Raw genomic sequence first — 21,002 nt, 5'->3', positions numbered from 1 at the left:
GGGCTTGGTGGCCATCCCCCGCTGCCACACCAGCTGCCTGCACGGACATGGACACGGGCACGGACACGAACACGCTTTCGGTTTGTTTTGCCTTTGTACCGGCCGGGAAGGAACTGCTGCACCAACCACCGCCTCCGCTCCCTCCTTTGTCCAAAATGTCCCTTTCTGGCCCTAAAATGGTGCAAGGATCCTCATGGCCTTGGAATAGGGTTTGGGGTGCGTCTGGAGGCACCGGGGTTTTGGGGCAGGGAGCAGCTTGCAATCCCAAAACCCACCGGTGCCCGTGGGATATGGGTGTGAGGGGCCAGGGCTGTGGCACACGGAGGGTCCCCCCACGGTGGAGGAGACAGCAGCAGAGGATAGCTGCAGTTGGGGGGTGTCATCAGCCCTGCTCACCCCCACAGTCCTACATCCCCAGAACAGGCACAGCACTGGGGCTCGGGTGTCCCCATACCCCCCTCTGCAGCCTCCCATGGCAGTGCACCTACATACCTCTCCCCACTCCCCCTTGCACCCTCAACCCCTGCACACCCACACGTCAGTGTAGCCCTGTAACTGCCTGCATATCAGCCTCCCATGTACCCCTAAACCCTAGTGTACCTCCATATCCCAGAGCACCTCCAAACCCTCCAAGCAGCCCCACACCTCAGTGCAAGTCCATGTCCTCCCAGTGTATCCCTGCATCCCCAATGTACCCCATATCCGTCTGACACCCTCATTCCCCTCCGTGTACCACCACCCCAACGCACTCCATATCCCCCCGACACCCCCATTTTCCCCCTGCACTCCCACACCCAATTCATCCCATATCCCCCCAGTACCCCCATTCCCCCACTGCACTCTCACCCCAACGCACCGCATACCTTCCTGACACCCCCGTTCTCTCTACGGTATCCCCAAACACTGCACTCCACGCCCCCCTGACATCCCCACCCCAGTTCTCCCCATATGTCCCCCTGACACCCCCATACCCCCCAGCACCCCCATGACCCCCGCACCCCCAATTCACCCCATTACCCCGCACCCCCCGTCCCGCCCCGCCCCGTTCCGCTCCGGGGGGCAGGGCCCGAATTACGGGCGGGGCTTGGGACCGGGCTCCCGCGCCTCTCCGGCGGAAGGGGGCGTGGCCCGGCGGAAGTGGGCGTGGCGCGGCGGCCGTTTCCGTGTCGGCGGTGGCGGCTGCTGGGGCCGAGCTCTGGGTATGGGACCGGTGGCTCTGAGGGCACTGAGCAGGGTCTGAGGAGCCCCTGAAGGGTTGGGGGTGCCCTGAGGAGGCTCTGAGGGCCCTGAGCGGTGGCAGAAGACCCGGAATAGGCTCTGAGAGCTCTGAAGGGGCCCCGAGGGGGCTGTGGGGCAGGATCGGGCTATGAGGGGGCCCTAAGGGGGTAGTGGGGCAGGATCAGGCTATGAGGGTACCCTGAGTGCCAAGAGGGAGCCCTGAGGAGGCTCTGAGCACGCTGGAGGGGGTCCTGAGAAGGCCTTGAGGTGACTGTGGGTCAGGGGCGGGCCCTGAGGAGGGGGAGTGTGGGCTCAGGCGAACTGTGGGGGGGAAGGTGCAGTGCCGGGGCAGGGGCTAGGCCTGGCTCTGGGGGGGTTGGTTTGTGATGGCCTTTGGGCATTCCAGAGCGGCTGCCCAGCGCCCTGGTGCCCAAGGGGAGCTGCTGGCCGCCTCTGCTAGGAAGCAGGGTGAGCCCATCTGCCTCCTGCAGGAGCTTGGGGTGCAAGGAACGCCTCATGGAGATACTGTGGGCTCATTTCACCCAACCTCCTGCTGGAGACTCTGCTCACCTTCAGCCCACGACACTGCAGTCGACATCCTGTAGTGTCACCAACAGCCATTGAAGTAAGGAGGGAACAAGGAACCCAGGAAGGGTTTCAAGAACTCTCTGGGAGGGAGTTACAGAAGGCAGCAGGAGGAGAAGCCCAGTGTGGGGCCATATCTCTGTCCCCACAGGTCTCAGCCAGGCTTTAGCCTCTTACGTCCTCTTGATGTGGCTCCGAAAAGCTGTGGTTGGAGCTGCCTGGTCCTGCCAGGAGCCGCGGGAGCCGAGCCTGTCCCTTCCCAGCTCTGGCTGAGGTGGAGCAGGGCAGCCATGCGAGCGTGAATGCAGCCAGCGAGGACACGAGCCTCCGAGCCAGCTCCTGGAGAGGGGAGTGTGCCCCAAGGACGGCCATGGAGAAGATGGCCAGGGTCACCACGGCCCTAGGGGGAAATGCTCTGACGGGCCGGACCATGTTCTGTCACCTGGACGCCCCTGCCAATGCCATCAGCGTGTGCCGCGATGCTGCCCAGGTGGTGGTGGCCGGCCGCAACATCTTCAAGATATACTCCATCGAGGAGGAGCAGTTTGTGGAGAAGCTGAACCTCCGCGTTGGCCGCAAACCCTCGCTGAACTTCAGCTGCGCTGACGTGGTGTGGCACCAGATGGACGAGAACCTGCTGGCCACCGCTGCCACCAATGGCGTGGTGGTCACTTGGAACCTGGGCAAGCCATCCCGCAACAAGCAGGACCAGCTCTTCACTGAGCACAAGCGCACCGTCAACAAGGTCTGCTTCCACCCCACTGAGGTCTACATGCTCCTCAGCGGCTCCCAGGATGGCTACATGAAGTGCTTCGACCTGCGCAAGAAGGACTCTGTCAGCACCTTCTCTGGTAGGAGCATGGGCAGTTATTTGCCCCCTTACTCTGTTGAGAGGCAGAGGTTGTGGCTTTGCCCTTTCCCTGTGCCCAGAGGGAGGCTTTGCTCAGGGGTGGATGTCTGGAGCAGGCAGGGAGGAGCTTTTTGGTGGTTTTTTTTTCAGCCTTCCAGTGCCTAAAGGGGCTACAAGAAACCTGGAGAGGGGCTTTGAACAGTGGCTTTAACCTGATGGAGGGGAGATTGAGATGAGATCTCAAGCAGAAGGTCTTCCCTGTGAGGGTGCTGAGGCGCTGGCACAGGGTGCCCAGAGAAGCTGTGGCTGCCCCATCCCTGGCAGTGTTCAAGGCCAGGTTGGATGGGGCTTGGAGCAACCTGGTCTAGTGGAAGGTGTCCCTGCCTGTGGCAGAGGGTTGGAACTGGATGAGCTTTAAGGTCTCTTCCAACCCAAACCATTCCATGATTCTGATGGTTTTGACTGCTCAGTGGGCTGGCTCTGCAGGGAGGTTGAAGGTGGCCACATCACTCCCTGCTTCCTGTCCTCCCTGAGCTGAGAACCCCCATGGCTCTTCCGGTGGGGTTTTTAGCCTTGCTGGATCTTGTCCCACCACACCTCACCCTCTGTCACCACTCAGGCCAGTCAGAGAGCGTGCGGGACGTGCAGTTCAGCATCCGGGACTACTTCACCTTTGCTGCCACCTTTGAGAACGGGAATGTGCAGCTGTGGGACATCCGCCGGCCCGACCGCTACGAGAGGATGTTCACAGCCCACAATGGACCTGTCTTCTGCTGCGACTGGCACCCAGAGGACAGGTTTGTGTGGTTCTGGGCCCTGCCAGCTCCCCGACCTCAGCATGGGTGAGGGAGGCCCTAAAAATGGGGTTGGGGGAAAATCAGGGTCTCTTGATACCCTGCCCCCTTGTGTCAGGGGCTGGGCTGTTGATGGATGATGGGAGCAATAATTGCTTTGAGGATTTGGCGGGGGGGGGATTGTTGGGGTGTTTTGGCTTTGTTTTTTGACAAATTGGGTACTTCTGAGGCCCTGGATGGGCCTCAGAATGGTTTGGAATAGCAAGGTGCTGGTTTGCCCCCATGCCAAGGCAGGCTTTTGCTTGGGTGCTGGGTCTGGGGAGAGGCCTGCATGGCTGCTCTGGGACAGGGCTTCCTTGTGTTTGATCAGGCCTTGCTTGTGTCTGATCATGTTTCCCTCCTGCCTTTGCCTGGAGGCAGTTGGGGTGTGTGTGGAAATAGCTGTTGTGGTATGTAGGTCCCTCCTCGCTCCCCGTCAGGCAGTGCTGCAACTCCTCATGAGCTTAGACAGGCCCTGAAGTCTGTTCATACTGGGTCTTTTCCTTGTCTGCTGGCCCTGGCAAGTGGAAACCAGGGGTAGGGGGTGCTGGTCTGGCTGGGAGCCCTTCAGATGAGCATGGCTCGAAGATGCAGGGCCTTAAACGGGGCCAGGAAGGAGAGGTGTTGCCTGACCTGGTTGTTGGAGAACGGAGGTGTTAGGGCAGCACATGCGAGGAACAATCCCTTGGCATATCTGTGTTGTGAGTTTTCCTGTGTCACTGTGGGAAAGAAGAGATGAACAAGCACAGATCCTGGCCCAAGATGGCATCTAACCATCTTTCCTCCATCCTTCTCCAGGGGCTGGCTAGCAACAGGCGGACGGGATAAGATGGTGAAGGTGTGGGACATGAACACCACACGGGCGAAGGAGATCTACTGTGTGCAGACCATTGCCTCGGTGGCGCGTGTGAAGTGGCGCCCGGAGTGCAAACACCACATCGCCACGTGCTCCATGATGGTAGACCATAACATCTACGTCTGGGACGTGCGGCGGCCCTTCATCCCCTCCGCCATGTTCGAGGAGCACAAGGACGTCACCACGGGCATTGTGTGGCGTCACCTCCACGACCCATACTTCCTCCTGTCGGGCTCTAAGGACAGCACCCTCTACCAGCACATATTCAAGGATGCCAGCCAGCCCATTGACAGGGCCAACCCTGAGGGGCTATGCTACAGCCTCTACGGGGACCTGGCCTTCGCCGCCAAGGAGAGCCTCATCTCCTCCGACTCCAACCGCAAGCCGTACATTGGCGACCGGCGGCACCCCATCTTCTTCAAGCGCAAGCTGGACCCCACGGAGCAGTTTGAGTACATCTCCTCCTCCAGCGCCCTCAGTGTCTTTGAGACAGATGTGGAGAGCGGCAGCATGGACTGGTTTGTGCACACAGCCAAGCAGTATGCGCTGGCCGGCCGGCCCCTGCCCGAGCTCTGTGACCACAATGCCAAGGTGGCCAAGGGCTTGGACCGCAACCAGGTGAGGCCAGGGCTGCAGGCTCTCCATTGAGACTGGCGCTGGTGCTGAGGTTGAAGGGTGCTCAACCCGACCTCGGTGGCAGCTCCGTGACCTCTGCCTGGCACCAAACCCATCACCTACAACAGGTGATCATTGCTCAGAGTATTGACCCCCAAAGAGCCTGTCCAACTTTAGATGGGCTGATGGTGGGAGTTTGCTGTCAGGCACATGGCTACACAAGGTTTGTAACTTGTCAGGGCCTGACTCCAGCTCTCTCATGCAGGTGGCTCAAACTTGGACGATGCTGCGCATTATCTACTCCAGCCTCGGCACTGTGTCATCCACCAACCTCAACCACAGCATGGGGAAGGGCAGCACCACCCTCCCGCTCATGAACAGGTAACAGGGGGGCTGGAGCTACAGCCAGCCCCCCAGGATGGCAAGAAGGGACTCTCTCCCCAGCCTCAGGTCATGCTGGTTTGCAGGTTGGCGTCATTTGAATGCAGCCCATTCTCCATGTGGGAGTGAGAAGTGATGGCCAGCCCAGGCCTGAGCCCTGCAGCCTTGTCCTCTGCTCCCTGCCCTCCTTAAACAAAGCTTGGAGCTGTGGTGGGGTGTGGGACTGAAACCAGCTTTGTGGTTACTTCATTAGTGACCGTGTCAGGGCTGCAGATGGATAAACTGTCTCACTGCTGTGATGGAGAGGTTGTCTTCTGCCTTTCAAAGGGAGAGGGCAGCTCTGTGAGCTGCTCTCTGGCATGGAGAGCCCCACTGTGGGCTGATGAAGCAGGAAGACTTGTTTTTCTTCTTCTTGATGATGTAAAAGTGAGGGGTGAGGACGCCATCTTAGCTGTCAGACCTTGCAGGGCTGGGTTCCCAGGGTGAGTGGCAAATCCTCAAGTAACATCAAAGGAAATGCTCTCCTCTGCCCAGGCCTGCATCCAGCAAGTTCCTGACTTCAACACTGCAGGTAGCATGCTGAAGAGCTCAGCTGTCCTTCAACCCCATTCCCTTCCATGATTGAGTGAGTCCAGAAGAGGCCACAGAGATGCTGCAAGGGCTGGAGCAGCTCTGCTCTGGAGCCAAGCTGAGAGAGCTGGGCTGGTTCCGCCTGGAGAAGAGAATGCTCCTTAAGGGGAGACCTTAGAGCAGCTCCAGTGACTAAAGGGGCTACAAGAAACCTGGAGGGGGGCTTTGGACAAGGGCCTGTAGGGACAAGACAAGGGGGAATGGCTTTAACCTGACAGAGGGGAGATTGAGATGAGCTCTTAGGCAGACGTTCTTCCCTGTGAGGGTGCTGAGGTGCTGGCACAGGTTGCCCAGAGAAGCTGTGGCTGCCCCATCCCTGGCAGTGTTCAAGGCCAGGTTGGACGGGGCTTGGAGCAACCTGGTCTAGTGGAAGATGTCTCTGCCTGTGACAGGGGGTTATAACTGGCTGAGCTTTAAGGTCTCTTCAACCCAAACCATTCCATGATCCCTCCTCCGTGTCTGTGAAGGTGGGGAGCATTGGTGCTTTACAAACAGCAAAGCATCTTGTAGCAAGGCAGCTCCTGAACCTGCCTCTGAGGTTAAGGTAAATGTTAAGAGAAGGAGTCAAGAACCTCTGTTGAGTTCACAAACCTTCAGGAAGATGCCAAGTGGGGCAGCTGACTTCTGTGCTCTTGGGGAAATTGCCCTATCTTGGGTTTCACCATTCAAGTTGCAACTGGAGACCTCTATCCAGGCTGTTTGCTGGCTAGAGCAGAAGGTGTAAACTTCTGTGACTGAAATTTGGCTTCTTTCCCAGCTTTAACCTGAAGGATATGCCGTCCGGGCTGGGCAGCGAGTCCAGACTGGACCGTAGCAAAGGAGAAAGCCGCTCGGAAAACATCCTCATGGATTCCTCCTCTACCCTGATGAACAATGAGGGTAACGTTCATGGGGCAGGGGCAGTCCAGGTCCTACAGCTCTTCCCTCCTTAGCTGTAGATATACGATAAACCAGTGAATTTACCCTGCACATTGTGGGCCTGAGACCTGCTGCAGCCCCCACGTGCAGCATGTGAGCCTGGAGTGCTGCAGACAGGCAGTTTGCCCCTGTGAGCCCTGTGGTGGTGGCTGCGAAGCCAGGAACACGACCGTGGTGTGGAGCTCGGACACAGCCCTGCACATGGGGCAGGACACGAGGGAGCGTGCTTTTGACAACAGCCTGTAGGGACAGGACAAGGAGAAAGCTTTAACCTGACAGAGGAGAGATTGAGATGAGCTCTTAGGCAGAAGCTTTTCCCTGTGAGGGTGCTGAGGCGCTGGCACAGGTTGCCCAGAGAAGCTGTGGCTGCCCCATCCCTGGCAGTGGGGTTGGAACTGGATGAGCTTTAAGGTCCCTTCCTACACAAACCATTCAGTGATTCTATGATCCAGCCGTGTGTCCAAGGGGGGGAATGAGCTGATTTCTCTCTCCCTCATCACACAGACAACGAGGAGACGGAAGGCAGTGATGTCCCTGCAGACTACCTGCTGGGAGATGTGGAGGCGGATGAGGATGACCTGTATATGATGGACCATGAGAACCCACACAGTGAGTGCACAGCGGGTGCTGGGAGGTGTTCCCTGGACCAGGCAGGGAACTGGCCTTCCCTTCTCATTCCTGAAACTCCTTGCAGCTGAAGAGCAGGAATACAGCCTTCCCCAGGAAGCCTTCCCCCTGCGCCATGAGATTGTGGACAACCCATCAGCCTTGGACCACCTGCAGGACAAGGCTGACTCCCCTCACGTCAGTGGCAATGAGGCTGAGACGGTCTCGCTGACCCCTGTGGAGTCCTTCTCCCTCATCTCCATCTCCCACTCACTGTATGAGAACCGCCTGCCCTCAGACTTCTTCAATCCCATCGTGCGGGACACACTACTCTTCTACGCTGAGCAGGGGGACGTGCAGACTGCCGTGTCCGTCCTCATTGTGCTGGGGGATCGCATCCGCAAGGAGATCGATGAGCAGACACAGGTAGATCCTGGGAATCTCCTTCCTGCCTGTGTCAGAACTGAGCCTTCTCTTCCAGGGAAATGGGTGTGATTGTGAGATGACTGTGGTGGGACCCAGGGGTGTGGTGTATCCCAATGAGATGGGATCCTGCCTGGCCTCTGGGCACCTCCCTTCTCCTCCAGGCTGGCTCTAACCTTGGGTGGGCAGCTTCAGGACTCCAGCAGGGACCGAAGGGGATGTGGCCTTGGCCTGTTGATTTGGGGAAGGATGCCTCTTCCTGTCCCCACAGAGCACTTCCTTCCTTCCCTTTGGGATGCAAGGCTTGAGTCCTCAGGAGGTTTTGGGGGGTTGTCAAAGCTTGAGTGTGTGCAACTATCCCCAGGAGCACTGGTACACGTCCTACATTGACCTGCTGCAGCGCTTCCAGCTCTGGAACATCTCCAACGAGGTGATCAAGCTGAGCACGTGCCGTTCCATCAACTGCCTCAACCAGGCATCCACTACCCTGCACGTCAACTGCAGCAACTGCAAGCGGCCCATGAGCAACAGGGGCTGGATCTGCGATCGGTGAGGGCAGGGAGGTGGGGACCTCCAACGGGTGGCCCACAGGGGGAGGAGGATGGGGTAGGTGCCTCCTGCTCCCTGGTGTTGCCCTCCCCAGGGCTGCCCCACCCATGCTCCCCGCTCTGCCCATGCAGATGCCGGCAGTGTGCCAGCATGTGTGCCGTCTGCCACCACGTCGTGAAGGGGCTCTTCGTGTGGTGCCAGGGCTGCAGCCACGGCGGACACCTCCAGCACATCATGAAGTGGCTGGAGACCAGCTCCCACTGCCCTGCCGGCTGCGGCCACCTCTGCGAATACACCTGAGCAGCACCGCCCGGCCGGGGAGGCTGCGGGCAGGCGGGCACAGCTCCCCGCCCCGTGCCTCCCTCTGGTATTTATTGTGTGTAAATAGGGGCCCTGTGTGCTCCCCGGGCCCCTGCCCGGCACTTTTGTACTGAATTAAAACACCAGCTGAACAGAGCTCTGCCTCTTCTCTGTGCGTATCCTGTCCGCAGTGGGGCCCGGGGGACGGGGGCGGGGGCGGGGGCTGGGGCTCGGTTCCGGTCCCGGTCCCGGTCCCCTCTACTCGGCAGTCTGTGGTGCCCACGTTTTCTGTTGCCCCTTTAAGACGCCGTGGTTCCTTTAAATCATGGCCCCTGCCGGGACCCGTAGCTGCGTGCCCAGCCAATGGCGGTGCGCGGAGCTGCCCGCGGTGGTCCGGCGGTGTTCCAGGTGCCGGTCCGTGATGTTGGCGGTGCGGAGGCTGCTCCCAGGTGCCGGTCCGTGATGTTGGCGGTGCGGAGGCTGCTCCCGCTGTTGCTGCCGCTGGCCTGGGCCCGGCCTGCGGCATGCACCGACCCGCCGGGCGGCGGCTGGTGAGCCCGGGGGGCGAGCTGGGCCGGTAACGGTGCTGGTGCTGGTACCAGTACCGAGCCCGGTGGCGAGCGGAGCCTCCCGTTGCAGGCTGGTGGGCACAGTGCCGGAGGAGCAGCGGTGCACCGTGGAGCGGGCAGACGCCTCCCTCACCTACCCCCTCTTCCTGCAGCGGTACGGGCAGGCCGCTATACCGACAGGGGGTCCCAGGCGGGGGTGCCGGGAGAGAAGGAGGGAGGCAGGTCCCGGTGCCCCGGGGTCGGCTGTGGGGCAGGTCCCGGTGCGCTCGCCCGTGCGGGACCCGGTGTGGCTGCTCTGTCTCCCCAGGTTCGCTTTCTCTCGGCCTGTCATCCTCCAAGGGCTCACGGACAACGCGGTCAGTGCCGGGACAGGGCCCGGGGGTGTCCGGGCACGACTTGGGGGGACACACACACTCAGGTGCCCCGGGAGCGGCGACGGCAGCATCACCCCATCCCCGCTGTGCGCCCCCTCCCCAGGCCTTCCGAGCCCTGTGCACCCGGGAGAAGCTGCTGGCGGCCTTCGGATCCTCCCCGGTGCGGCTCAGCACGGCCAACACCTACTCCTACCGCAAGGGTGAGCAGCGGGGGTCCGGGACCCGGCGGGTAGAGCCTGTCCGGGGGCACCGGCCTGACGTATGCCCCTGCCCGCAGTGGACGTGCCCTTCACGGAGTACGTGGAGCAGCTGCTGGAGCCGCAGGATCCGGGCAGGCTGGGCAGTGGTGGGTAGCATCGTCCCGCTCCGCACCACCGGTACCCAGCGCCTCGTCGGGCTCAACCTCCCCCTCTGCCCCCCCCAGACACCCTCTACTTCTTCGGGGACAACAACCTCACGGAGTGGGGCCCCCTCTTCCAGCAGTACGTGCCCCCCCCCTTTCGCATCCCGGGGACCAGCCTCGCCTACAGCTTTGGGATCGCAGGTGGGGTCGGGATTGCCGGCCAGGACGGTGGGTGCGGGCAGCCCCAGGGTGGGAGGTTCTCTCCGACATCTAACTTCCCCACTCCTGCCATAGGCTCAGGCTCTGGTGTTCCCTTCCACTGGCACGGCCCTGGCTTTTCTGAGGTGATTTTCGGCAGGAAGGTGAGCTTTGGGGGGTGTATTTAGGGGGGGGAAAGGGAACACCCCAACAGGCATCCCCCAACATGGGGAATGGCTGAGCCCAAGGGGCTAGAGGGGAAATAGGGGATGGGGGAGTGTGTGTCCTGCTGTCTTCCAGCGCTGGTTTCTGTACCCACCGGAGAAAACACCCCACTTCCACCCCAACGAGACAACACTGGCCTGGCTCCACCACACGTACCCCACGCTGCCACCAGCTGAGCGGCCACTGGAGTGCACCCTCCGCCCCGGGGAGGTGAGTACCAGCCAGCCCCACAGCACCCTGGCTCTGCACTCCCCTTGGGGGGGACACCCATGGGCCCCCCTGCTCCTTCCCGGCAGGTCCTGTACTTCCCTGACCGCTGGTGGCATGCCACGCTCAACCTGGACACCAGCGTCTTCATCTCCACCTTCCTGGGGTAAGGCTGGGAGCACAGGAATACATCCCCATCCTCCCGCTCCTGCAGCCACCAGGCGCTCGGACCAAGCACCTCAAGTTCTGTTTTTTACTGGTCTTTTCCCCTCCCGTTTGGATTAAAGTTGTTGTTCTGCCATTGTGCTTTGTGTGTTGCTCCATCCCCACCGCCACCGGAGTGGCCTAAGCCCATGTGCACAGGCCCTGGTTCACAAACCAGGCTTGCCCTGGCCATCTGCCATGAACCACTCCGGCTTTTGGATTTTCCACATTTATTGCTGAAATAATTTTATTGTCGTATATATATTTCTGAAGTTGCCACTTCCAGAGGTGCTCGGAAGCCCGGCAGCCACCCGAACACCTGGAGGCTCGGTGGGGTGCAGGTCTGGTGGTTATGCTGTTGTTTGTTAAAGGGATTTCAGTAAAAGGAAGAAGAACTTTTTAAAACTGGTGGTTGTTCGCAGGGAACCACGGTCCCAGCGGGTTGAGGGGACGCATGAGCCAGCCCCATCCAGCCCGAGGGGGCTGTTGTTTCCCAGGAAAAGCTAAGGTGAGTCCCTTGCCACCTTCACAAGTGGCTGTTTCCAAGGAAGAGCAGGACTCAACCCTGGCCGGGCAGGAGAAGGAAACAACTATGTACATGGGGAGGGAAGGGGGCCAGACCAGCAGCAGGCGCTCACCCCGGCAAGCTCCTCATGGCACCTCCCTGCAGCAGGATGGAATCTTTGGGGGTTGTCAGCTGCCGGAGCTGAGGGGGACGCTGCTCTCTGCGCGATGAAGATGATGGTGAGACCTTCCAGGCTGCTGCAATAAGCCAGCCTTCTCCATGGTCAACAAAAGCTGGTGGAGAGGGGAGCCTGGGGAGCCTTCATGCCCGCCCAGCCGCTGCGGCTCCTCAGGAAGGGGAGGTGGTGACAGTGTGCCCTCAACCCAGCCACTGCCGGGCCTCTGGGTACCCAGAGCGGAGGGGGAAGAGCCAGAGAGCAAGTTAAGGCCTGGTGCCAGCCGCGGGACCACGGCCCCTCAGTAATCCTCCACCCAGCCGTTCTCTGAGATGAAGGCGTCGATCACCTCCTTCATGGCAAGGTTGGGGATCAGCTGGTCCTGGGTCAGGGGACTCCGCGTCACTGGATCGAAGTGCCCCACGCGCTGCAGGGGAGGACACCTCCATGTGAACCGGTTGCTCCACATGCTCAGCCCCGGGGCATCCGGCACAGCATGCCAGGGGAGGAAGAAAGGGGACAGAGGCACAGTTCCCTCCCACAGTGCCATCCAGAGCATGGCCAAGGCCCTGTCAACAGCCACCTCCACTTCGGGCAGTGCCTGCTGCTTTCCTGCGTGTCCCAACGCCTCCCCAAGGAGCTGCCCAGGCAGGCACCCGCAACCAAGCCCAAGGAAGCTTCTGAGCCCTTGGCTGGGCAGGCAGCTGCCTTCAAGCCCAGGCAGGACAGGACTTGGGTAGCCCCCAGTGCCCCCAGCCCAGCAGTACCTGGAGATGCTCCTCAATGTCCTTCCTGTCGTAGGTGATGCCACTGGGCGTGATGCATGGCTCCCGCATCAGCTCAAAACTGATCTTCCCACACAGGTAGTCGGGGATGTCTCGCTTCTGGAGAGAAGCAAAGCTGGGTCAGGAGAGGCTGAGGGAGACCAGCATCAAAGAGAGGGCTGAGAGGTTGTGCTGGATCAGAGCGAGGAGCAGGGAACATGGCAGAGGTGGGAGCATGGACTGAAGCAGGTTTATGGCGAGCAGCTCCAGCTGGGAGCGCAGGCCGGAGCACGCTCACCTTCCTCTTCTCATCCACTTGAGAGAAGAGCTCGTCCATGTCTGCCAAGTATTTGTCCTGAAAGAGAAGGCCTTGAGGAGAAAGGGACCCTGGTGTGCAGGGGTCCCCAGAGGACAGCCCCGAGGCCTCCCACCCATGGGTGCTGTGGCAGGTCCTGGTGGCCCCTCTGCCTTCACAGCCCCAGCCAGGCTGAACCGCAGGGCAGGAGTGATCCAGCTTAAAAATAACCTTCCAGGAGGGGCTATTTTTATCCCAGGATTAGTGCCTGGCGCCAGGCTGGCACCAGACCCACATGTGGCTGAGAGCCCTGGGACAACAACAGGAGAACAACAGGAGCAGCAGCTGAGGGAACACAAACAGGCAGGGCTGGGACCTGAGGTGACAGAGCAAGGGCAGTGTCACACGTGGATGCAAAAGCCCTGCACCAGCAGCTCAAACCACACAGTAAGGGCTGAGAGGCTGTGCTCTGCCCCTGAGTCTCCTGACTTTGGCCTGCATAGCCCTGCAGCTTCCTTGACCACAGCATGAGGATGAGGCAACGATGTCATAGAATTACGGAATGGTTTCGGTTGGAAGGGACCTTAAAGCTCATCCAGTTCCAACCCCCTGCCATGGGCAGGGACACCTTCCACTAGACCAGGTTGCTCCCAGCCCCATCCAAGCTGGCCTTGAACACTACCAGGGATGGGGCAGCCACAGCTTCTCTGGGCAACCTGTGCCAGCGCCTCAGCACCCTCACAGGGAGGAACTTCTGCCTAAGATCTAACCTGAACTTTCCCTGTTTAAGTTTGAACCCGTTACCCCTTGTCCTATCACTACAGTCCCTGAGGAAGAGTCCCTCTCCACCATCCTTATAGGCCCCCTTCAGGTACTGCAAGGCTGCTCTGAGGTCTCCACGCAGCCTCTCCTCCAGGCTGTCCTCCAGCTTTTCTCAGCCTCCACAAGCAGCCCCACCACCACACTCACATGTTTGGCCTCGATGCTGGCCAGCTGAACACGGCTCCGGCTCTCGTCGGCACTCTCTTCCTGCTGAGTCTTCCTGCACTCAGCCAGCTCCCTAGGACAGAGCAGGGACATCGGGACAGGATGGAAGGACACTATCACTCCCTTCCCTGCTGCCGTCCCAGCGGTAAGGTTCTGGGTGCCTCCAGGAAGGAGGAGGCACCACATGCAATGTGCTTCGTGGCACTAAAAAGGCCTTTCTGGGTGCTGCCCCTTGGCACCTTACCTCTCCTTCTCTGCCATGATCAGCTTGGTCAGGTAGGAATGCAGCTCGTTCTCCTGGTTGATCCGCTTCTCCTCAATGCTGTTCCAACGCTTCTTCTTGGCGATGCGCAGCGCGCTGGGGATGTCATCCCCAAAATTCAGCCGCTGCTCCTTGGCGAGGTTGTAGGCTGGGGGCAGAATGAGCACCTCAGAGCCAGCACCTGGCTTCCCCTTTGCCATGCCTGGCCTCTTCCCAGTGCAGGGCATGGTGGGTGCGCTGGCAGCGTTCCTGCTCACCTCGCTGCAGGTTGGCGATGGCCTCGTCATAGTTTTCCATCTCCATCTGGCACTGGCCCAGGAAGAAGTGAGCCTTCACCGACTGTCCGTCGAGCTCCAGGGCTCGCTTGCAGTCTGCCAGTGCCTTGTCGTGCTGCTGCATCTTCAGGTAGCAGAGGGCTCGGTTTGTGTAGTACACAGCCACCAAGGGGTTTCGGTTCTGCAAAGAGACACTTGTGTCATGGCCAGAGATGGCAACTCCTGGCACGAGTGAGACGTGGTGACAACAGGGTGACAGCAGGGTGACTCGATGAGCCGGCTGCGCAACGCTGTCACTGTGGTGACCAGCTTGCACCCTGGGGGGAGCTGCTGAGATGGATGTGGGACAACTTGGGGGCAGTCCCCATGGGGCAGCCCTGTGTGGGGACACCCCCCTGGCTCCATGCCCGACCTGGGAGCACCCCGGGGGGCAGCCTGATGGCGGGGGGGACACCGGAGGGTCCAGTTCATAGCGTGACAGAGGGACAGGCCCGGGGTACCCACGCCCAGGGATGGGGCCGGAGCCAGGCCCAGGGCGCGGCTGTCTAAGCCGGGCCTAGGGGGGAGCAGCTCATGCCAAGGGGAAGGATGGGACGGGGCCAGGTAGGGGATCAAGGCCCGGGAGAGGATCCAGGCCAGGGCAGGTCCCGTCCCGGTGGTACCCAGGCCAGGCTCGGAGGTGTCCCGGCGGCGGAAGGGCCCCGTCCCGCGGTTGTCCCGTCCCGGGCGGGGGTGCCGCAGACACTCACGATGGCGCGGCCGTAGCAGGCGGCGGCCTCGGGGTACTTGCGTCCGCCGAAGAGCCGGTTCCCCTGCTCCTTGTGCTCCTGCGCGCTGTGGCTTTTCTCGGGGCTGCCGCTGCCCCCCGCGCCCCCCGCGCCCGGCCCCGCCGCCCCGGGCCCCGCCGCGCCGCCCTCCCGCTCCTCCTTCCCCTTCATGGCACCGCCCGGCCCGGCCCAGCCCGGCCCGGCCCGATGGGGCCGGCGGCTGCGAGAGCTCCGGCCGCGCACTGCGACAGTCGCCGCACTGCTTCCGGGGGCGGGGCCTGCGCGGGGGCGGGGCCTCTGAGGGGGTCAGAGCCACAGGGGAGGGGCGGGGCGTGAGAGGTGAATGGGCGTGGTCAACATGGGGAGGGGCGGGGCCAAGGGAAGGGGCGGGGGCAACGGGAGGCGGCGGGGAGGGGTGAGCTTTGACGGCTGGGTTAGGAGGCCTGGATGCGGGTTATGGGACGCTGTGGGGGTGAATGGGGGCTATGGGATGCGGGGCTGGATGGGGGGATGAAGGGAAGGGGGGGGCCTACAAAGGCGGTGTGGCGCAGATGGGGGGTGCAGGAGAATGAGGAGGTATTGGCTGCTTCGGGCTGGGTGCTTGTGGTGGGGGGTGTCAGTGCCCAGCCATGGCTGCAGCCACCCGTCTGCCCCCGCCGCTTCCCAGGTCCTCCAGCTCCAATTCCCACACTGAATCCATCAGGGATGGGGACTCACCCTCGGCCCTCCCCCCTCCTCCCTCAAATACGCACCCTGGCAGTGTGCAAAATATTTATTTATACTCCAAAAAGGTCAGGAAAGGGGGAATTGGGAATTGGGGGGGGGGGGGTTCGGAACGGGCCCCCCACCCGAGACCCCATCCCGGGGCGAGCCCCTGCCACGGAGGGGGCGGTGGCAGCAAAGTGAGGGGAGGGGGGGTGAGGGGGGGCACTGCTGAAACGAATTGTGCCGGTCTCAGCCCATTCGCCTCTGGCTGCGCCCCCCCTCCCCCCCCGTTATTCTCTTTTTTCTCTTATTTATAGTTATTTTGGCATAGAAAAATAAATGGCTCCTATTTTGGCACCAGTCCTTGGTGTGAAAGTGCAGGTCCTGGGGGGCAAGCTCAGCCCCCCCTCCCCCAGAAAAGGGGTACAGGAGCAAGCGGGGTGTCCCCACTGCTCAGCTCCATCCCTGGGGGCACATCAGAGCCCTGCGGGCACCCGGGGAGGGGCGATGCCGGGGCAGGGCTGGAGCATCGTTTGGGTGGAGGGGGGGGCACAGCCGATGGGGGGGTCCATGGGGTATGTTACGAGCTGGACACAGCCCGCGGTGGGGGGGCATCGCGCTCGCTAGCACCGAGGGGGCAGGCGGGCAGGTGGGTGGCCTGTCCCCATGTCACACGTGTGACCCCCCCTCTTCATCCTCCGGCGGGCTTTTGGGGAGCAACATAAAGGAGTTGGGGGGGGGATGTTATGGCGGGGGGGGGATCTGTGCCCCAAGCAAGTCGTAGGCAAAGATGTTCCAGAAGACGGCGAAGAGGAGGAAGGTGCCGTAGGAGAGCAGCAGCACCCACCAGCCGCACTGCTCACGCAGGCTCTCCTCGTAGCTGCGCAGGATCGTCAGCCCCATGCTGATGCCCACGATGGCCCCGGCCAAGTGCGCCATGAAGCTGGGCTGCGGCCCCGCGGCAGGCAGCGGCGGCGAGAACCGGAGCCACACGGCGCGGCCCACCTCGGAGCTCACTGCGGGCAGAGGTCAGCGCGCCCCGACACGCACTGCCTGCCCCACTCTGCACCCTCTGACCCACACTGCATCCCCTGCCCCATGCTGCACCCTCCAACCCACACCATATTCCCCTGCCCCACACTGCACCCTCCACCCCACACTGCCCAAACCACCCAATACTACATCCCCCCACCCCACATTGCCCACCCTGGCCCCCGGTACTCACTGCACACCAGTGCCAGCACCATCCGCAGCAGCTTGTAGGGGCAGCGCATTCCAGCCCAGTTCTGTGGATGGATGGATGGATGGATGGGCAGACAGATGGATGGGCGGACTATGGGACAGTGTGTCCCAACAGAGTTGTGCCCTGGCCCCATGGATCCCCCCCAGTGTCCCCTCTTCTCTCAGCCACACTCATCCCAAGATGACACCCGCATGATGGTGCCCACCCTGTGATGCCACCCCAACGCATCATCCACCCAACCATGTCACCCACCCTGCAATGACACCCAATGCCACCCATCCCATGACATCCCCCCGCCCCCAGGTCACCCCACCCCACCTCCCTCCCACCACCCAGTGCCCCTCACTGCCTGACCATGACGACGTTGGCGAGATGTGCTGAGCAGAGCGCGTAGACCCCCCCTGAGCCCCCGACCAGCGGCGCCCGCATGTCCGTGATGGAGACGGTGAGGGAGCCTGTGGGCACAGCAGGGCTCAGCGCAGGGCCTCCCCCCGTGCCATTAATTAATCATGTCCACATTAATCAATCACGGGCTGTGATGCCTCCCTGGGGCACGCGATGCTGCTGGTACCCAGCCGTCAGGAGCCAAGCCCCGCATCCCCATCAGGGGGCATCTCCCCAGGGGCTGGTGATGGGGATGGATGGGGACAGTCCTGTCCCCCCACCCCCCAAGTACCACACACCCACCTGCCAGGACTCCGGCCAGATAGAGGAAGCTGATGCGCAGGATGCCGTGCACCATCTCCAGGGGCACCCCAATCATCAGCTGCAGGAGCGCGTTGAACCCCAGCTGCTCCAGCCTGCGCAGGCAGCACGGGAGGGGACACCTCAGCCCATGGGTGTACCCCCCAGACCCGTTGTTGTGTCCACCCCGGCAGCAGGGACCTACCCCACGTGCATGAACATGTAGGTGAGGAAGCGCCAGGCGCGCGCGCGGTGCCCTGGGTGGTAGACCAGGGGGCTCTTCATGTACTCGGGGTGGTAGGTCTGCAGCACCCACTTGTTCAGCCGGGCCCCATAGCAGAGGAACACGATGATCTGCACCAAAGCCCACAGCCAACCTCAGACATACTGCTGAGACCGCCACCCTTGTCGTTTCTCTGTCCTGGAGTCACCCACGCCCTCTGCCCTGGGTCTGATCACCCAGGACATAACAACTAGCATCACCCATCTCTTCCATGCCAGATCTGAGCCCCCCATGTGCACTGACACATCACAGCTGGGGTCACCCATTCCTTCCACTTTTGGTCTGATCCTCCCATGGCCGTCAAGACATTACAGCTGGGGTCACCCATCTCCTCTCCTCCAGATCTGATACCCCACGGCCACTAGGACATCATAATTGGGGTCATCCACACCTTCCATGCCAGATCTGATCCCCCCATGGGTACTGGCACATCACAACCAGAGTCACCCGTCCTGCACGCCCAATGGCCACTGTACCTGTGTGAGGGTGACGGCTGCCATGAAGACGGGGGGCGGGCAGGCGCGGTGCTGATAGAAGTACCAGCGCCGGTCCATCTCGCAGGGCAGGATCTCGTAGGCCACGTAGCGCACGAAGCGCTTGTAGAAGCCGAGGCCGGTCTCGTCCAGCAGCACGTCGCGGGGCAGCGCACGCTGCCCGTTGGCAATGGCACGCTTGAAGCTGCTCGAGCGCTTGCTGCTCATCTGCAGGGACAGGCCACCCCCTGCCCATCGCCGCCCCGCGTTGCAGCCCAGAACGGGCAAGCCCCGCCATCACTGTGTCATGCCAGGGGAGCCCCCTGGGGAACACCGGCACCCACCACCCCCCTGTCCCCAGGGACACAGGGAGGTGCCCGGTGCCCAAACCATCCCAGTGCCCCCCCAGGACTGACCAGGTCTACCAGCTCCTGATAGCAGACCTGCCCCTCGTCGTTGCCCTGTGCCAGGGCCACCAGCATGTCCAGCTTGGCGGGGTCCAGGGGCAGCTCATGGCTGTGCACGAGGCTGGCAAACGTCTCCACCCCGATGAAGCCGGTGTTTTCAGGGTCGAGCTGTGGGGCACGGCATGAGGCATCACCAGGATGCAGCTCCCTCATTGCCCGGGAAGACCGCCCAGTACCTCTCACCCTGGCCTCAAGCGTGGAGGTCTCATATGCTGCTTCACAACACTACCAGCCCCTGCCTCTCTGCAGGAGGCTACAGCCTGCACCCAGCCTGCACCCTGCATGGTGCAGGTGCCATGCGAGTGCCCCGGTGCCCTGTCAGCATCCCCATCACCATCCTCATCTCCCCGTGGCACAGCCAATACTCTCCCACTCAGTTATTTCTTGCCGCCAGCAGCCTGACAGCCAGGAAGCCACGAAGCTAAACACACGCGCAGCCCTGGCACCAGCCTCCTCCTCATCCTCCTGCTCCTCCTGCACACAACACACCAGGCACCCTGTGCTGGGGCATCCTGAGCCCTCCAGGCATCATGCACCATTGGTACCCAGCACACTGAGCATTCAGTGTGGTCCCACTTGTGGGGTGGCACAAGGAGGATGGAGATAGGAAGAAGGCACCTATGGCTGGGGGTGGTCGGGACCCTGCACCCTGCAGCATCACCCTGATGAGTGATGAGTGTTGGGTTTGGTCCTTTTTCCTGTAAGGAATGAAATGCAGGTGAGGAAACTCATCCTTGTGGGATGGGCAGGACTCTACCTCCATCCCGGTGTGCAGACCATCCCTTCCAGGAAGGGAACAGCCGAAGCCTCTTTCCCAAGGCTGGTACGGCTACCTGAAGCCTTGCGGAAGTTGGTGTGGGATGCAGGGTGCAGGGTGGGATGCGGGGTGCAAGGTGGGATGCAGGGTGCAGTCTGTGGGGTGCAGGATGTGGAGTAAAAGCAGCACTTACATCCTCAGAACACCCTGAGGTGCTGGGCTGCAGGAGCTCCCTGGTGCCACTCATGCCCCATGCCCCCCCTTCCCACCCCACTGGAGCCACGTGCATGTGCCATGCTGGGACCTGGCACATGCTTTCCCAATGCACTGGCACACACTGAGCTCGATGGTCTCCCGAGCCCAAGCAGCAGTCAGGAAGCCCCTCTCTGCTTTTGGGGTGCATCTCCCCCCACTGCCTCCCTGCAGCCGCCCTGCAGCCCCCCCAGCCCTTCCCTGCTCTCCCAGTTTCCACTCTCTCCTAGGAAGATGCTGCCCATCCCTGAACGGCTCAGAGGCACCCGGAGCCCTCATGGTGAAGCTGGGGTGACACAGGGGATGCACCCCAGCTCCTGGGCTGGGGAACAAGGCCAAGGTCACGGAGCCAGTTGGGGGCGAGGGGGGCCGTTCATATTCCTGACCTCCAATGAATTCCCTCCCCATCCCCAGGGCAGAGCAGTCGGTTCGGCCCAGGGCCGGGGGGGAGGGAGGGACGAGGTGGCCAAGCACAAGGGGGGATGCTCGGGGGACCGGGTGCCAGCGCCGGGGGAGCTGATTCCCCCATCCCAGCGGAGCCCAGCACAGCGTCAACGCTCCACGGCCTGATCCTGCAATCAGGTCACGGGGCTGGATGCGCCCCCCCCCAGCCCAACAGAGGCGGGGCACAGCTCCACGACAGCCCCGGGCCCGATCCTGCGCCCAGTGCCGGGGCTCGGCACACGGCGGGGTTGGGGGGACCCAGCACCTCTCGTCCTTGAGGGAGAACCCGGCGGGACCCAGCCCGGGGCAGCGCCGGGGCAAGGGGGAGGCCACAAGTGAGCTGAGTTGCGCGGTCTCAGCGGCGTAACAGGGGGAGGGGGGTCCGGTCCCTCGGGGCAGGGCCGGGGGCACCGGGAGATGCTCAGCGAGCGCGGGAGCCGCCCTGGGCGGGCAGCGCTGCCCGGTGCCTGCCGGAGCCTTGGACAGCGCTGCCCGGTGCGGGCGAGCATCCTCCCACCGCGAGCGGAGCCCGGCGCCCCCCACCCGCGAGCGGTGCCCGGTGCTCCCCCCGCGCTCACCTGCTCCTGGATGAGCTGCAGCAGGGAGCTCCTGTCCATGCACCCGGCGGGCGTTGGGCTCCGCCGCTCCCCCGCGCCCGGGGCCGGCGAACCGGGCAGGGGAGCGGCGCGGGCGGCGGGGGCTCCGGGGGGGGCGGCTCTTCCCGCCAGCCCCGCGTTGCGGCGGGCCCGGGAGCGGGCGGCAGCGGCGGCGCCGGGAGCC

The 21,002-nt window shown here is 62.3% G+C and overlaps 4 protein-coding genes across 7 annotated transcripts; 2 read left to right on the top strand and 2 right to left on the bottom strand.

The window, feature by feature from the left end:
• The first annotated feature begins 1,137 nt into the window (after positions 1-1,137).
• WDR24 (WD repeat domain 24) lies at positions 1,138-8,911 on the top strand. Of its 3 annotated transcripts, none has more exons than XM_080619299.1 (11): positions 1,146-1,199; positions 1,710-1,843; positions 1,955-2,654; positions 3,273-3,450; positions 4,285-4,960; positions 5,223-5,338; positions 6,726-6,847; positions 7,391-7,495; positions 7,581-7,918; positions 8,280-8,464; positions 8,596-8,911. In XM_080619299.1, the coding sequence occupies exons 3-11, from the start codon at positions 2,174-2,176 to the stop codon at positions 8,762-8,764; spliced, it is 2,370 nt and encodes a 789-aa protein (XP_080475425.1). In that variant the 5' UTR covers positions 1,146-1,199; positions 1,710-1,843; positions 1,955-2,173; the 3' UTR covers positions 8,765-8,911. The 3 variants fall into 3 exon arrangements, with proteins under 3 accessions (XP_080475427.1, XP_080475425.1, XP_080475426.1); XM_080619300.1 differs by lacking the exon at positions 1,146-1,199 and adding an exon at positions 1,454-1,485; XM_080619301.1 differs by lacking the exon at positions 1,710-1,843 and having other exon boundaries at positions 1,138-1,199.
• Positions 8,912-9,193: 282 nt separating this feature from the next.
• Positions 9,194-10,942, top strand: JMJD8 (jumonji domain containing 8). The gene is made up of 9 exons (XM_080617908.1): positions 9,194-9,315; positions 9,404-9,487; positions 9,641-9,689; positions 9,811-9,907; positions 9,985-10,053; positions 10,132-10,251; positions 10,345-10,412; positions 10,549-10,683; positions 10,770-10,942. Exons 1-9 carry the CDS (start codon positions 9,227-9,229, stop codon positions 10,848-10,850), a joined length of 792 nt encoding a protein of 263 aa, XP_080474034.1. The 5' UTR covers positions 9,194-9,226; the 3' UTR covers positions 10,851-10,942.
• Positions 10,943-11,097: 155 nt separating this feature from the next.
• STUB1 (STIP1 homology and U-box containing protein 1) lies at positions 11,098-15,100 on the bottom strand. The gene is made up of 7 exons (XM_080617390.1): positions 14,897-15,100; positions 14,130-14,328; positions 13,855-14,020; positions 13,593-13,683; positions 12,627-12,683; positions 12,332-12,448; positions 11,098-11,991 (listed from the first exon to the last, which is right to left on the bottom strand). The coding sequence occupies exons 1-7, from the start codon at positions 15,083-15,085 to the stop codon at positions 11,866-11,868; spliced, it is 945 nt and encodes a 314-aa protein (XP_080473516.1). The 5' UTR covers positions 15,086-15,100; the 3' UTR covers positions 11,098-11,865.
• A 1,263-nt stretch (positions 15,101-16,363) lies between these two features.
• On the bottom strand, positions 16,364-20,839 carry RHBDL1 (rhomboid like 1; the record flags this gene model as incomplete). 2 transcript variants are annotated; one of them, XM_080618034.1, is made up of 8 exons in its annotated part: positions 16,364-16,635; positions 16,845-16,905; positions 17,217-17,317; positions 17,550-17,662; positions 17,752-17,900; positions 18,306-18,530; positions 18,719-18,877; positions 20,801-20,839. In XM_080618034.1, the coding sequence occupies 8 exons, from the start codon at positions 20,837-20,839 to the stop codon at positions 16,364-16,366; spliced, it is 1,119 nt and encodes a 372-aa protein (XP_080474160.1). The 2 variants fall into 2 exon arrangements, with proteins under 2 accessions (XP_080474160.1, XP_080474161.1); XM_080618035.1 differs by lacking the exon at positions 18,306-18,530.
• Positions 20,840-21,002: the final 163 nt, after the last annotated feature.

Source organism: Psittacula echo (genome assembly GCF_963264785.1).
Source record: "Psittacula echo genome assembly, chromosome: 5".
NCBI lineage: Eukaryota > Metazoa > Chordata > Aves > Psittaciformes > Psittacidae > Psittacula > Psittacula echo.
This window is presented reverse-complemented; position numbering and strand designations above follow the sequence as displayed.